The 17,920-nt window shown below is 35.7% G+C and overlaps 1 protein-coding gene across 2 annotated transcripts in view; it reads right to left on the bottom strand.

The window, feature by feature from the left end:
- LOC137396317 (uncharacterized) overlaps positions 1-8,357 on the bottom strand; it is a 196,011-nt gene extending 187,654 nt beyond the window's left edge. The window contains exons 1-2 of one of the 2 annotated variants that reach the window (XM_068082538.1): positions 8,109-8,357; positions 7,181-7,356 (exon numbers count right to left, since the gene is read on the bottom strand). In XM_068082538.1, the coding sequence (XP_067938639.1) occupies positions 7,223-7,356; positions 8,109-8,307 (333 nt within the window). In that variant the 5' untranslated portion in view covers positions 8,308-8,357 and the 3' untranslated portion in view covers positions 7,181-7,222. Of the gene's footprint in view, positions 1-7,180; positions 7,357-8,108 lie in introns of those variants that run through there. The other variant, XM_068082539.1, reaches the window with a different exon arrangement.
- Positions 8,358-17,920: the final 9,563 nt, after the last annotated feature.

The raw sequence follows: 17,920 nt of genomic DNA, 5'->3' as shown, positions 1-17,920 counted from the left end.
TTTAACATGATCCACTCTTGCACAGCATAATTTGGAAAAAGTTTTATTTGCATCTGTTCACGAAGGTTGCACTCTTGTGGTGACCAGCAGATATTACGATACCTGCCACATGTGATTGTTGCATGAATGGAAAACAGGTTAAAGGGCCGACATGAACTGTTCCATCCATTAAGTCAGATGGGGTGGTGAGGTTGCTCAATAACGGGCCCTTGACAAGACCGGCGGGTAATGTATTTTTGGAAGTGTTGAAATTTCAAGTGTGATACCTCATTAAAACGGAATCATATAACATCCTTGATTAAAAAACCCTCAAATAGTTTTTAAAATGCATATACACATTTTACCTTATTACAAATGAGAACATTCTCATTGAAAATGATCTACACTAAAAAAATAGGTTATATGTCAAGGGAGACAAGTCCTAATATTTCAGAAACGATTATTCTAATGGTTTGGCAATTATTATATTGTTTTAGTACTTGTATGGCCTTGGCAATAATTTAACTGGTTCCATTGTTTATTTACTAAAACTATATTTCTGAAATTCTTTGTAAGAATAGATAAAACTAAATGTGCAATGACAACAATAGCTCATGGTGAAGTTGTCTTTTCCATTTCAAGTCAAATTAGAACCATGACAATGCATGCAACGAGTCCTATTGTTGATCTGGCAGCGTGCCAGCATAGGCTCCTTTCAAGGGTCATTATAAAGAGCTTTTATTAAAACAGCAACATGGCTTAGAAAGGCTACAGTCAACACCTGGCAACCTAATCCTTTGATTTACTATTGATTTATTATTCATATATAAAATATTTCCAAAGCAAAATGTAAGGAAGGCGTAAGAACAAAACTAACATCATAGGTTAAATATAGTTTTTCGTTTCTACTGTTTGTCTTTTTAACCACTTGGCGTCTCCTTGAGGCGCTCTCGAGCGCAGGTATTTTTCGGTAGTAGATGGCGGCTCAGTGGAGAAAGCTGAATCTCTATGAATGTTGGCTGCGTTGCCAGGGAGCGATAGAAGTGGATGGCCCAGAGGGACACGACCGAGCGAAAGACCATGCAAACTTGGCTTTCATGTTAACTCTGCTACGGCTTGTCTTTTCATAATAATTATGTCTTGTGTTACTCAGTCTTAAATAGAGACTCAGCTGCTAGTCAATTGTAATAATGTCTGTCGACGTGTCTTTACACAACGACCTTTATTCTCGAGACATTGACTGTAGTTTCTGGTATTAACAGTTGACAAAAATTGACAAAACAGTTGACAAACAGTTGACAAAACAGTATTAACAAAAATCATTGTGCGACTTGCAGAAAGATTACTCTGACCAGCAACCATCTACTAGCTCGTTGACAAAGCTTTCTAAATCCATTCAACTCATAGAACAAGAAAAATTCAACAAATCACTTATTCTAGACGGAATTCCAGTAACAAATAAGGAAAATCTTCACGCTATTATTGAGAAACTTTCTGACAGCCTTGACCTTAGCTATAATGAACAAGACATTGACGGAATTTTCCGAACCAAACAGTCTGGTGAAAATACTAAGAGAGCAATTATTATAAAATTCAACAAGATGTCTGCAAGAGATGCGTTCTATGATGGAAGAAAGAGTATGGTAAAAAAATCAATTACTACGAAGTCTCTGGGATATGAAAACTCAGACAAAATCTTCATCAATGAACAGCTGCCTAAAACAACACAGGAGCTGTTTTATAAAGTCAGATGTAAAAAAAGAGACTTAAATTATAAATATGCTTGGACCTATCATGGAAACATTTTCATGCGTAAAGAAAAAACTTCAGAAGCAATTAAAATTTCTTCCGACAAAGACCTGATAGACTTGAACTAATCATTTCCATAATTTAATGTGGTTTTTCTATTACTAGCGCAACTATACCAGGCTTCGACGATACACCTGATTTACTAAATATTCATCATAGCGCTTTGATCAAACCTAATGCATTGAAGAGCATAGTACTAAAAAACTCTATAAACATTCTGCATATAAACATTCGCAGCATTCATAACAAGTTTTCTGAATTTGAGCTTTTTTTGGCCCATCTGAATGTTAACTTTTCTCTTATCGTTATATCAGAATCTTGGCTTGGTGAACATTCATATATTAACAAATTTATTTAAAAAAATTATCGATTGCTTTGCAGTTCACGGCCAAATGAGGGAGGTGGAGGAGTTTGCGTGTATGTGGCAGATGGTTTTGAGGCTAGAGTTTTGGCGGCTACACTGGCTGGGGCGGAAGCGGTGTTCGCGTCGGTGCATTCTTCGGGGCGCCGGATTTTCTCGGTGTTGGCGGTCTACAGGGCGCCCTCGGGCGATCTGCCGTCTTTTCTGGAGGATCTCGGAGCTTTGATCCCCACATTACCACCGGACACAATAATTGTAGGTGACATTAATATCGATCTCGGACCCGAAAATATTCTTGACATAAACTCATTCAATTATGAAAACTTGTTAACATCATATGGTTTTTGCAACACAATTTTAACTGCGACTAGACTAGGTGGTACCAAAAATAGCCTTATAGACCACATAGCAACTAACCGGGTTGACTCTAACATAAACTCTGCAACAATAGATTTTAATATTTCTGACCATCAACCAGTTTTTGCATCAATTGAGTTTAAAATCAAAATTCCCAAGCGTTCAAATTTATCCATTTTCATTATTGACTATGATCAGCTAGCAATCAAGCTTGCTGAACAAGATTGGCAGGCGATAATGGATTGCTCTGATGTTAACAAAAGCTTTGAATCCTTTTCTTTATCGTTCCAAAATTTAATAAAAATAGCTGGGAAGAAAAAATTAATTTCCACAAATCAGAAAAAGCTCAACTTTTTAAAACCTTGGATGAATCACCATCTACTTAAACAGATAAATAAGCGAAGAAAATTGCACATTAAATGCAATAAAGAACCTTTCAATACTTCGCTCCACACCTCTTACCACAGTTTCAGAAATTTAGTCACAAATGAAATTAAAACTGCGAAGACTAAATTCTATAAAAAAGAATTTGACAAATGTAAAAATAATCAAAACGAAAAGTGGAAATTCATAAACAGATTGTTAAATAGAGACTCTAAAAATTCAGATAGCCCAACGAGCATAAACAAAGATGGAAAACTCCTAACAGACTCGCAAGATATAGCTGAGACCTTAAATGATCATTTCGTAAATGTTGGTAATAAACTGGCCAATGAGTTGCCACTTTCCGATATTCACTTTTCTAAATTTATGGACAACTGTGTAAATGATATTGATTTTAGCTTCCAGATAATTGACCCCTACCAAACACTGCAAATAATTGATTCTTTCAGTCTTCCTAAAGCAATCGGCTATGATAGGATTTCTCTCCGTGCAATAAAAGAAAATAAACTAGTCCTAATTCCAGTTTTAACACATCTTATAAATCTTGTTATACAACAATCTAATTTCCCAAATTGTTTAAAAATAGCTCGCGTGACTCCATTATTCAAAAAAGGAAATAGATCAGATCCATCTAATTACCGGCCCATTTCCATTCTTCCTGCTTTATCAAAAATTTTAGAGAAATGTTTGTCTTTGCAAATACGGGATTTTTTAGAAACCAATAACATCTTGTCGCCTAAACAATTTGGTTTTAGAAAAGGTAAAAGCACCACTACAGCAATAAACAGTCTAATGGAATTTTTATATACTAATTTAGATCAAAGTAATATAACTCAGGGCGTATTTTTGGATTTTTCAAAGGCATTCGATACGATTAATCACAAAATTTTAATTGACAAACTTTTTTACTACAATTTTAGTGTAAAGTCTTCCACTCTTATTCAAAGTTATCTCCAAAACAGATTTCAATTTACCAAAACAGATACTGATTGTTCGCAAATGAGGGCAATTACGATTGGTGTCCCACAAGGATCAATTTTAGGACCCCTCTTATTTTTAATTTTTATAAATGACTTAGTAAATGCTGCACCTGCTTTGGATTGTATTTTATTCGCAGATGACACCAATATATTTTCAACAGATAATTCTAAACTCCAAGAGGAATTAAATATTATTAATGAATGGTGCCTATCAAACAGACTCATTTTAAACAACAGTAAAACATTTCAAGTAGTTTTCAAAAATCCGTCTAAAAACACTCAAAATTATAATCTAAGCCTTTCTTTAAACAATTCTCAACTACAAATCAAAGATTCGACTCAATTCTTAGGTATCACGTTAGACAACAACTTGACTTTTAAAAAACACATCCAAAGTCTCATCAAAAAACTTAATTACATATTACTAATATTTCGTTTCATTCGCCCCTACCTAGACAAATCAACCATGATCAATTTGTACTACAGTTTTTTCTATTCTCTTTTAATTTATGGAATCGAGTTTTGAGGCCACGGCAACAAAACTGATTTAAACAAACTTTTAATCATGCAAAAAAAGGCAATCAGAATAATACTCAATTTTAAACCAAATCAAACAGTTTCCAAAAATTTTAAAATTTTAAAAATAATGCCAATTGAAATTTTATTCCAGTATCGCCTGCTAATGTTTTTAACAAATTCTTTCCCCATGGAAGAGTTGCAAGATTTTATGATAGATCATTGTCAAGATACCCGTTTAAAAAGTAAAAATCAATTAAAGTTGAAAAAGTGTTTGTCTTCTAAGGGACAGAGATCGATATTTTTTAGTGCAATGAAATTATATAATAAATTTTTGAGTGATTGTGCGGGCTCTGCTCCGGGTCAGCTGAAGGCGAAGTTGGTGGAGCGCCTGTGGGCGTCCTGGGACTGTCCTTCCTGACTCTGGTGCTCCGGAGTGTGCGCTTATCGCTGGTTCTGTTTCTTTTCCTACTGCTTGCTGGGGCTGCCTTGACTCTAGCCTCTGGCTATCTGGCATGTCCTATTGCTACTCTGTGTATTTTTTTTACTCATATTGTCATGTTATTATTACGCAATAAAAATCAAATCAAATCAAAAAAATCAAAATCAAAAACAGTTCATCTTATAGAATATGACTTCCTTGCAAGTTGAACTCTTGCGCTGACCGCCAAAATAGCCTGTTCATAGTCTTACATTGCCCCATTGATACCCAGGGCTGATACTCTGAAAAAAACACCCACCTGGATAGGCCAAGACTTGGATATTGCACCCCCAATCACCTGGTTGGTCAATTTGAATTTGGATATTGTACCCCCAATCACCTGGTTGATCAATTTGAAATACACCCCCTAAACACTGAGAGTTCCCTAGAGGGCGCCCTGGTTCCACGCCCCGCTAAACATCCAATATGATTCATGCATTAATGAAGAAAAAAAAAGCTACAAACAAAGTTTTCAATTTTATTTAAATACGTTTTTATTTCGGATTTTTTGTTTGTTTAGTATTGCAAAAACGATCGTTTTTTCTTCTACAAACGGCTTATTTTTTGTTGCTAACAGAGACAAACATATTGTAGTTTACTATTGGTAAAAAAATTAAACAAAAAAAGCAATTAGCTAACCATAAATCAATTTATATAAACCGTTCGTGTGGCGACATAATAGTTGCTCTGCCAACTAACATTAATATCGCAAATCGACAAAATGTCGCTATGCCTGCAAAAAGGTTAATAAAACTGATTCCAAACAACCATCAGATGATCATTCTCATTTACAAATAAAAACATAATTAATATCAATGAAATAAATATCATATCATTCTTTTTGAATATATTGCTAAAGGGTTGCTAAGATGATGCAGTGTCGACTGTCTCTTTTCCCTTCCTGTTAGCAATGATATACAGCCCCCATGTATATCATTGCTTGTTATTGGGGGCTGTATATCATTGCTGTTAGCAAGCAAGCAGCAGTAATCTGCTTTAAAATGAAGACTGGAATTTCGGTGCAATTTCTCGGTATTACTTTGGCTGAATAAAACCTTAATGAGCATGGGCCCTTTTACTGGCTTGCTTCTAAAGTAGCAAATTCACTGACAGTGCCCCATGGTCTGAAAACCCCCCTAAAACGTGATTTTGGGCCGAACCTAATGGGCCTTTTAGGGGGGAGTATCAGCCCTGGGCATTGATAGCCATACAGTGCTGTCAAATGTGCTTGCAGCATATATGGGAACCAGTCTGGAGGGCCAGCATGCCCTGGTTCTATCTACCCTGGTATCAGCCCAGTTGTAGTGGTGTGGTAGGCATTAGCAAACGGCGAACTAATGTATTCATTATAGAATAATGTATTTTTGGATTGTTGAATTTTCAAGTGTGATACAACATTAAAAGAGAAAGATATAACATCTTTGATTAAGAAACTCTCAAATAATTCTTAAAACTTGCATATACACAGTGTATTTGATTACAACCGAGAACATTCTCATATAAATATCCATACTAAAGAATACAATAGGTTGTACGACCAGGGAGATAAATCCTAGTATTCCAGTGCGATTATCCTAATTGTCTTGAAATTATTGTATTAGTACTTATATGGCCCTGGCAATAACTTAACTGGATCCATTGTTTATCTATTAAAACTATGTTTCTGAATTTCTTTGTAAGAATAGGTGAAACTAAAGGTGCAATGATAACAATAGTTCATGTCGAAGCTCTCTTTCCCATCTCAAGCCTAATTAGAACCATGACAATGCATGCAACCAGTCCTATTGTCGATCTGGCAGATTGCCAGCATAGGCTCCTTTTCAGGGTCATTATATAGAGCTCTTTTTTATGAAAACAGCAACAAGGCTTAGCAAGGCTACAGTCAACACCTGGCAACCTAATCCATTAATTTATTATTCGTATATAAAATATTTCTAAAGCAAAATTTAAAGAAGGCCTAAAAACTAAACTAACATTATAGGTTAATTATAGTTTTTATTTTCTACTGTTTGTCTTTTCTTCCACTTTGCGTCTCTTCGAGGTGCTGCCGAGCAAGGTATTTCTCTGTAGTAGATGGCGGTTCAGTGGAGAAAGCTGCATCTCTACGAATATTGGCTGCGTTGCCAGGGAGCGAGACGGGGGCAGAAGTGGATGGCTCAGAAGCATATGGCCGAGCGTAAGACTATGAAGACTTGGTCTTTGAGTCAGCTCTGTTGCGCCTCGCATTTTCATATGGCTATGTAGTGTGTTAAGTCTAATATAGAGACTCAGCTGCTAGTCATTTGTAATGATGTCTCTCCGCATGTCTTTACACAACGACCTTTATTCTCGTGACATTGACTGTAGTCTCTGGTATTATGAGTTCATCTTGTAGAGGATGACCTCCTTGCTGTCATATTTAGGAAGGAGTAGGGTGGAGCCTGACACCTCCAAGGAGAACACACTATCTCCAGCTATATCATCATGTGCCATCTGAGAGACTATATTCCCTACAACGTATAATAATAAATACACAGTCAAACTTCCACATATAAATATTAGCTCTACATGGACGCTGCTGTCAGGCAGCTCTTCTTGATAGAAACATAAAATAAACATGGAAGCACCACCAAAGCTGACACAAAATTTTATGGAAACCTTCTAAGCTGTAGATGCTTGGCTCTCTCATAAACCAATAATAACCACTGTACCATGGAATGACACAAGGGCAGGGCAGCAGGTCCTCCCCTAGAATGGTACGAGCATCTCTATATTTATCTCAGGTGTGATAAGAGCTGGGAATGCTATTTTATAACTCACAGAACACTCACAAGTGTACTCATAAGTACTTGATTAGGAAGAACAGAGTACAGGATTTCTACAGGACAATAAAATTCATCACTGCTATCTTACATAATGATAAGGTACTGATACACACTTTCTTGTTGTTAATATAACTCACTGCTTTAGTAGTTTTCATCTTATTTTTCATTAAAAATTATGACAAATTCTGTAAAATTTCAGTTTCGTGTTATGAGCCAATCAATATTTTTTTAAACAGTTTCATTCAAATTTGCCTACAATGTGAACTCAGACTACCTTTTGTGAGAGCTCAGTCTATCAGTCTATTTTGCTAGTCATATTTCAACTGTGCAAATATTTGGCATGCTTCCTTATAACCATGTACACAATTTAACTATAATATATTCCTGCATAATAGCAATACATATTATAATAACCCTGCATCATGCTAATAACTAACCTGTAGTAGAATTAATAATGTATATAGTCTTGTTGCTGAATGCAGTCAGTAGAACATATTCACCATAGCTCACCAGCCCTTCAGGGTACTCCACTTCAGTGAGAGTCCACAGGACTTCATGGGTGGCCGTGTCTATTTTAAATACTTTGGAATGTATGAAGGATGTTAAGATGAGAGATGAGTTATCAGGGGCGCACATGGTGACACAGCTGCAATCAGTGAGAGGAGGACAGGGAATATGATGTGGAACCTGACCATCTAAGGAGTAGGTAGTGATCCTGCTGTTGGGTGGGTCAGCGATATGAACCTTGTCTTTAATAATCACCAGCATGTCAGAGCAGCAGTCATGATATGGATGCTTCCAGCTGGTGATGAGTTCCCCTTCCATGCTGTAGACACTGACTGTAAGAGGACTAGTAGTAGACAGAGTGTAGAGCCTGTCCTTATAGCAAGTGACAGACTCTACCTCACCGGAGGTTGAAATGAACTTGTTGGTGATGTTATTATCAATGTCTACTCTGCTGACTGTGTTATCCTCTAGTCCAATATAAGTGTTACCCTTATAGTGGCAGATGGAGAGGGGATTGGATGGCAGTTGTATGCTGGACAGTCTGGTGAGGGACTTGGGGAGTTGAACAGATGGAGCTTTTTGTTCTTCAACGATAAAATCACGGGATGAGATAACTTCTAACTCAATATCTCTTCTCTCACCTGTAGAATATAGAGTGTACATGTGAGTAACAACAGTTATTAAATATTTTACACAGAAATATTGAATTTGAGAGAAAATATATTAGCTCATAGAATTCATGATTCCAGTTTTATCATCATTTTTACATTCCTCTGTAGGTAATATTAAAGTCATTTTTATTAAGATTACATTTTTTTCTGAGCGATACAAGAGCATTGAAAAACAATTATTTTATAGCATAAAACACTCAGAGTCAGCCAATATGACAGCGCTGCCATACAATGATGTACAACTATAAACTAATAATTAGTTATATAATACTAATATCAACTGCTATCAGCAGTGTCCAATATTAAGCAATGTTATAATGATTACTTGGAAGCGTGCCAACCTAGCTATTTTAACCTAGCTATTTCTCACCTAAACACCAGACTGTTAACTATTGATATGGCTAAAGGTGCTCTATTATTCCATGTAACAATGATAATTATTATGTGAATATGTTGATGGCAGCTCATACAGTGGGACCTGATTGGGCAGCATAAAGTATACAATACACTGAGACTGCACATTATTGATAATGAAACAACAAAACTCAGTTAACTGCTACATAAGCTATATTTTAATCACTGGACCTGAGGCTACCTGATCAGTCTTAGTAAACCAAATAACTTTTCAATCAATTTTCAACCAAAATACAGAGTTAAGAATTATTACTATGGTTTATGGCTGAAGAATCTATAAATGTCAGACATGAAGCAGTAGTTCATTATACCCAGTAATTGGCCCTATTTCCCAGAGGTTATGTTGCAGACCCTTATACGACAGGATAAGATATTTTCAATATTTTATCTAATAATTCCCACCTACCAAAACTCTATTTCCAATGTTTTCAATATTAAAAATAGAGTTATCTTAAGTAGGAGCCATAATATCAACATTTTAGAACATTTAAACTGCTTTCTAAACTCTCACAATTACTATACATGTAAATACATTTACACCTCCTACATTGTATATATGGTACACTTGTATGGTAAAATGCATATACAGTGATCCGTAAAGGCCAGTTCACACGATATCACTGTATGCTATGGCTGCTATATCAGTGATTGTTTGTTAATTACGTACATAGTAGACGGATACCATAACCAATGATATGTCAGAGAACATTGCAGTTGTCTAAAGGCGTGGTCACACGAGCACCGAACCGAACTAAATGACGCAAAACGACGTCGCTCTCAGCTGTAAAAAGTTCGGCCGAAGACATTTCTAGCCGAAACTAACTATTTCGGTACTGCTCGAAATTTCGTGCCGAACCCTTGCTCTTATTGGCTGGTTAAATTTCTAAAATTCTAGCGAGCACGCGTCACATTTCTCCTTACGTGCGTGTGAGTAAAGTTAAAAAAGCAATAGGACGATACTTTTATTTCGTTAAATAAACAACATGAAGCAATTTACGACAAAGTTCACCCGGACTTGTGATTGGGTTGCATAAATGTAAGATGTTGCACTTAAGTTTTGCATAAATGTAAGCGAATGGTTGTGATTTTCTTTCGTGTAGAATATAAGTAATGTGTCATATGCATCCTGATGAAGTATCGTTGACTGATTTATTTATGTAAAACCACAGTACTATGATAAAAACTGTTTTTGTTTGTTATGTACTCAGCATAGAAAAACATTCATATGTTAATAAAAAAATATAATTAAGTTGATGGGAAGGGTTAGCAAAATCTTTGTATCGAGTGATTTATTTTGAGCAACCGAACGATCTTCTGATAAATCTGCTGTGTAATTATAATTTATAATTGTTCCTCAAAGTTTTTTTGTTTACAATAGAAATATTTAACTCAAATACATAACAACTACTAATGAAACCGTGTCCTGTCTCTATATGTATGGTATCTAGGAAGCGAAGTTACTTTGGTGGCCATGTGACATGTGCCACGAACCGAACAAGCCTCCGAACCGATCCTAAGTCGGTTCGGTGCTCGTGTGATCACACCTTAAGTTGCCCCATATTTTGCTAAACATCTATGACAGCCTGCAACATGTGCAACAATCACTGTTCACTATGCATTAACAGTGATTGACTGTCACGGATTGTGTAGTCTACAGTATAGTTGCTGTAGGACTAGTATTTCATCACTTCAGCCACTACATTGTGTAATGTGAACATTATGTCAGGGAATATTTCATGTAATTTACCAAATACACTGAGACTGACCATTATTGACAATGAAACAACAAAACTCAGTGAACTGCTACATAAGCTATATTTTAATCACTGGACCTGAGGCTAACTGATCAGTCTTAGTAGACCAAATAACTTGTCGATCAATTTTCAACAAAGAAACAGAGTTAATAATTATTAATATGGTTTATGACTGAAGAATCTTTAAATATTAGACTTAAAGTTCATCACACCCAATTTTGACCCTATTTCCCAGAGGTTATTTTGCAGACCCTTATAAAACAGGAATTTACCTCAAAATTGAAAATAGGGTTTTGTTAAGTAAGGCCTATAATTTCAACACTTCAGAACATTTAAACTGCTTCTTAAACTCTCACAATTACTATACATATAAATACATGTACGCGTCCCTCATTGTACATGCAGTACACTTGTTTAGTAAAATGCATATGCAGGGATCAATAAAGGCCAGTTCACACTAAATCAGCGTATGAGATAGTAAAGGCATCATAGACTGATGCATTTATTAAGGATATGTCAGGAACAATTGCAGCTGTCAAAGTTGGCCCATATTTTGCTAAACATCTATGACAGCCTGCAACATGTGCAACAATCACTGTTCACTATGCATTAACAATGATTGACTGTCACGGATTGTGTAATCTACAGTATAGTTGCTGTAGGACTAGTATTTCATAACTTCAGCCACTACATTGTGTAATATGAAGATCATGTCAGGGAATATTCATGTTGATGTAAATACTGAAGTTCTAGAGAAAGTGTGAATAATGTTACAACAAATGATCACCATGTAGTGTAGGATTAACACAGACCTACTGTGATACAGTGTGAACCAACCTTTAGAGATCAATGAGCGCTAAACAGTAAAGTGTGGCTGGGTTCAGAATTGACCAGGCCAAGTCAATGACTAATACTGTTCTACCAATCAGGGTTAACATCGCAATGTCACAGAAAATTACCACAGCTGTCTTACATGTTGGTTAGGCACATATAAAAACTTTCTTGTTAGTATTATAAAGCCTGGTTCCCATATCGATTGCGAGACACCTGCAGTGATATTGCGCAACCAAATTACGCTACGCTCGGTGGTTTATGTTTACATGGAGCTGCATCGCTAATAACGGCATACAAATGTTCTTTCGCCACTCCGCTTTGATAAGGCTGACCTTCACCTCTTCAGTGCATTTCGGGAGAGTTTTGCCCACAGCTCATCGCGAGATTAGAACAGCGCTAAACTCTTGCATTGCCGCCGGCAACCAGTACCCGCGGTACTCGGTGCACAGGTTCCCATTACACCGCTAATAGCCTGTGATGCTGTCGCCGGTGCTTTGCGACGTATCTAAACCTTTAAATTAAAACAAGGGGTCATATTTTTCCTTCTCAATGGCATGTGTTACAAACTGTGCTTGCTGATGTGGCACTGGTTTAATGTACTGTAAACTTCTGTGAGCAAACCACATCTCACTCAACTATGTGGACACTCATTGGCCGATTGCCTTTTAGTCGGCCAAAGAACGAGTGTAACGAGAGACACACAGAATACATTTGGTAAACGAATATTGTGGCTGGGTTAAATTAATGATTGTGAAAATCATGGGTGGGGCTTAGACAGCCTGCATTCCTAAAACTCACAAATAACCTCAAAAAATTGGTGGGAGGCTTATACATGACGACGGCAATTGCATGAGAAGTTACATTGCAAAAGAAAGATTTACCTCAAAGATCTACATGATTATGATTACAAGCTCTGAAATGATTCCAATTTATACAAATGACATCTGTATATATTTTCTTAGGAAAATATGTTTGTTCATATATAATAAGTACATATTACCATTTGGTAACAAAATAGCATGTTAACTTTAGTGACTATATATAGTTACCTACAGTAAGTTTTGTGAATTTAGTGGCTATGATCTGCAATAAAATGTAACATTACAATACTCAGGAAAATATGTTTGTTTATATATGGAAAGCTGTTTGTTGTCAGGGAACCCATCAATTGAAAGGTAATCCAGCGGCATGCATTATAAATTAATTAAGTAGAATGAGGGTAAAATTTACTATTTTATCCAATTACAGACATACTAGTTTACTTTCTCTACTGATATTCACTAAGATGTCTGTTAATAAATGAAACATTCACAAGGCATAACCAACACATTGCAAACACCTTGACAATGCAAGGAATCATATTGATGGCATATGAATAGCTAATCTTTAAATCATACGGTCACTGAATGTCACTTGATAACAGCTAATCCCTTGAGTAACCCGAGAACTTAACCAAAAAATAGATAAAGGGACTGTATTATAGACCCATGTTATACCATCAGTACATTAGTAGCCATGCTACAAAACCTGCCCTTCAGCAGTACAGCGAATCATTAACCTTGTTGACACATTCTTTCAACACTTTATGTGAAATCAATATTTTTGAATAAAACCTGAGCTAAATGTACACACTGTACTTGTACTACTGTACAGTGGACCCTCGCTATATGATTTTGATTAGTTCCAGTGCTGACATCAAAAGGTGAAAATGGCGTATAGAGAAGTATAAAAACCTGTAGTGATTATCCACTACAAACACACCCTGGTAAAAGTCATAAAAACCTTATATACATACATGTTAACATTTGGTAACAAAAGAGTATGTTAACCTTAGTAACCATGGTTACCTACAGTTAGTTTAGTGGATTTAGTGGATATGATCCGCAATAAAATGTAACATTACAAAGCACCAGGTGCAGTAGCAGTGCGTACATAGGAATTTCTAACCTTCGAGACAGACGTATAACTCAGATGTTGAATTTAACATGAAAAAGTTTAACTTACTAAACTTACATAATAAAAGCTAAGGTTCAGTATTAACTTCGCAAAACTTCAACTTTTTCAGCATTTAAAATATTATCACCCATTTGTTTCCGGTTTCATTTTCACTCTAACTATTAAAGAATAACCCTGAGCTGAGAGAGATCGAGCATCATATCTCATTCAGGCGTTGTGAGAGAGATTTCAGCGAGTAACATTTTACTATATTTGCTATTACTGTGTATTCAGCGCATAGAATACCTAGTTTTGTTGCTGTAGTGGAAATCAGTCATTGTGTTCAAGTTGCGGGTTACACAGTTTAATTCTGTCAGTCTCTTTGAAACTATGAGACACCAAAAAGGAACCATATTTTGATCTGAATGTTTTGTCAATTTTAATCTTAAATATCTCTGTAACAAATCACAAGTACTGATACTTTATGATCAAATCTGTTAGGAACTTGTGTAAGTTCATCTGCAAGAAGAAAGGCAAACCATTGCTTGTATCACTTAAATATTCAATTGAATGAAATGGCAAGCTATTCGATTGCTGTTGCCCAAAAGTCCTCAAAATTAATTGTCTCATGGTAGCAAGGGAGTAATAGCAAAGGAAGTTACAACCTTCTGTAATAGAGTTACCTTCGACCAAATATCTAGCCTTACAATCATTTAGCTTTCAGCAAAGCCTAAAACTTTGAGTCCATATGTCATCTGCTAACTAAATGGGTGTCAGCATCATTCATCATTAGGGGACATGCAGTGTGTCCAGACCTTTATGAGGGTAGAAAAAACATATCCATTTATAATTATTCATACCTGTCTGCTTTAACTGTAGCTGGTCTGTGAGTTTGAGTTTTGGTAAATCTTATTTAGCAATTCTGTCCAACTCTGCCTTCAATTCTTTGAATCCTCTCACAATTGCAGCCTAAACATAGAGTGATCCTACTAGAAAATGACAAATAATTTTATGTGTTGTGTTAATAACTAATGATATGGTCATCGTATACAGTCATATATCTAAATACGAGTGCCCCAACATATGAGAACATGGAGATGCGATCAGCACTTCAAACAGGTTTCTTCTTGGCGATACGAGTAATCTTTGAAATGTGAGAAAACAATATATTTTTCAAAGCCACCGTATGGCCAAATATGCAAGAGACTGGTCTTAAGAACAACATCCCGGTTTCTTCTCGAATCATTTTCAAAAAAAAGAACTGAGAGATTCGCTATTGGCTATTTGAAGTTGATTGAATGCATGAAGTTTATTTGTAAAAATATTTCGACGAATGAGGGTGCATGAAAGTGTAAACAACAGCACATAGTGTTCAATTGTATCACCTTCGAACAGTTTTGGAGAGGGATTCCAACCAACAGCGTTTTCGTGATGACTGCCGTTACCTGTTGGCGATTTGGCTTCAAAGAGCTTAGGACGAAAACATATATATTACACAAACACTAATACACAAAGGTACACCAAAATATACACTCTACACAAGAACTACTATGCATTAGTATACCAAAATATATACACTACATAAGCATTAGTACATACAGGTATACAAAAATATATACACTACACAAACAATAGTTCACACAAATATGCCAAAATACACAGATTACACAAGCACTAGTACACCTATATATACTAAACTGTATACACTACACAAACATTAGTACACACAAGTATACCAAAACATACATACCACACAAGCACTAGTACAAATTGGTATACCAAAATATGTACACAACAAAACACTAATACACACATGTATACAAAAATACATATACTACACAAGCACTAGTACATCCACATATACCAAAATATATATTGTACACAAGCACTAGTACACCCAGGTATATCCATATATACCAAAATATATACAATACACAAGCACTAGTACACCCAGGCATACCAACAGGTATACACTACACATACACTAGTTACTACATGTATACCGAAACATATATACTACACAAGCGCTAGTACACGAAGGTATACTAATCTAAACCAGTAAACAAACATATATACACTGCACAAGTACTAATGCCTACCGGCATACAAAAAAGTATGCAGTACCAAAGGACTACTACACCCTTTATATACAATAATATTAATCATTCCGGCTAACGGCAAGAACACTGGCTAACGAGGTGAATAAATAGGACCGCTAGTGGGTTGGTATGACAACGATACAAGTGACGATAAGTGATAGCATAATGAGTAAAACAACGATGTAATAAAAAGGACAACACATACAATTAATAAGAAATTCAGTGTCATGGCCGGCGTCCACCAAAGTATTATCGCCATTTATTAAATGTTTTTTCAGTACAAACCAATACAGGTTACTTATACAAGCCTTAAACGTACTTATATAAACCTTCAATATACTTATATAGGCCTTAAACATAAATTATAATACAAAATATAGCACTGAAGTAACTTGCGAACAAATTCATCTTACAAACGAAAATTCGGAACATAACTCGTTTGTAGGTTGGGGAGCGTATGTATACCAAAAATATATAAAGTACACAAGCAGCAGTACACGCAAGTCTACCATAATATATACACTGCACCAGTACTAATGCCTACAGGTATACCAAAATGTATACAGTATACAAGCACTAGTACAGATGTGTACACTACAGTATATACACTTTACAAAACACTACTTAAAACAGTTTCGCAAAAATATATCCATTACACCAGAAAAAGTACAAACTGGTATACCAAAAGACAAATATACAAAACAAGCGCTGGAATAGAGAATTACTAAAATATATACACTGTGCAAGCATTGGTACACACTGGTATATATCGATATATACACTACACAAGCACACACAGATATACCAAAACATAGACACTACACAAACACTGATAGAGGCAAGTATACTACATTATATACACAACACAAGCACTAGTACACACAAGTATACCAAAATAAATATATATGATAAACATGTAATGGTACAACACAGGTGTACCAAAATATAGAGTACATAAGAACTAATCCCAAATATATCTAGAAAATATATATAGAAAATACCCAACGCAGAAGCACTAGTGCACAAAGTTACACAAAAATATAAACACTACCTAAGCACTGGTACAACCAGGTATAACAAATTACTTATATAACACAAGCACTAGTACTCACAGTTTAGTTAAAATATATACAATACACAATCACTAGTACACACAAGTATAACCAATTATATAAACTACCCAATACGAAAATATATACACTACACTAGCACTAGTACCAACAAGTTTACAAAAAATGTACACTAGACTAGCAATATCCATCAGGTATATCAAAACATATATATACACAGTACACAAGCGCTAGTACACAAAGGTATAACACAACATATACACTGTGCAAGCAGTAGTAAACACTGGCATACCTAAGTATATTCACTACACAAGCGCTGATACACACAGGTATTCCAGAATATATATACTACACAAATATAGTACATACAAGTATACCAAAACATACACAGTGCACAAGCGCTAGTACACGTAGTTATACCAAAATGTATACACACCACAAGCACTAGTACACACAGGTAAACCAGAATATACACACTACACAAGCATTTGTACACACACAGGCAGACCCATATACAGTCAAACATGGATAACTCGAACTTCAAGGGACCGAGCAAGTGTTCGAATTATCAGAGCGTTCAAGTTATCATAGCACTGTCACAAGTCCATATATTTACTTATTTATTAGTAGATACATGTACATATACAGACTATAATATAAATCAAAAGCACAAATGGCTTGTTTCAAATTAAATGCTTCTAATGTAAAGTTTAAAACGCTTTCATGAAAAAGTATAGAGATTTTTCTATCACTTGAGATTGGTTTGTTGTTTGAGGTGATGTTATTGCCAGGACGTTTTTCAGATTGACATTGGCAAAACTTGATCGTTGTTGAAATGCTCAAAATAAAATACATTTTTTTCTTTTGGGGTTTATGTACACAAAGGTACCCACGATCAATTTTGCCGTTTTTTCTTGAAGTTTATGCAGATTACCTTACTTTACCTGGGATTCGTTAAGAGCAAC

The sequence above is a fragment of the Watersipora subatra genome, chromosome 5, assembly GCF_963576615.1.
Source record: "Watersipora subatra chromosome 5, tzWatSuba1.1, whole genome shotgun sequence".
NCBI classification, from domain to species: domain Eukaryota; kingdom Metazoa; phylum Bryozoa; class Gymnolaemata; order Cheilostomatida; family Watersiporidae; genus Watersipora; species Watersipora subatra.
Note: the sequence above shows the minus strand (reverse complement) of the source record. Positions and strands in the feature narration are given on the sequence as shown.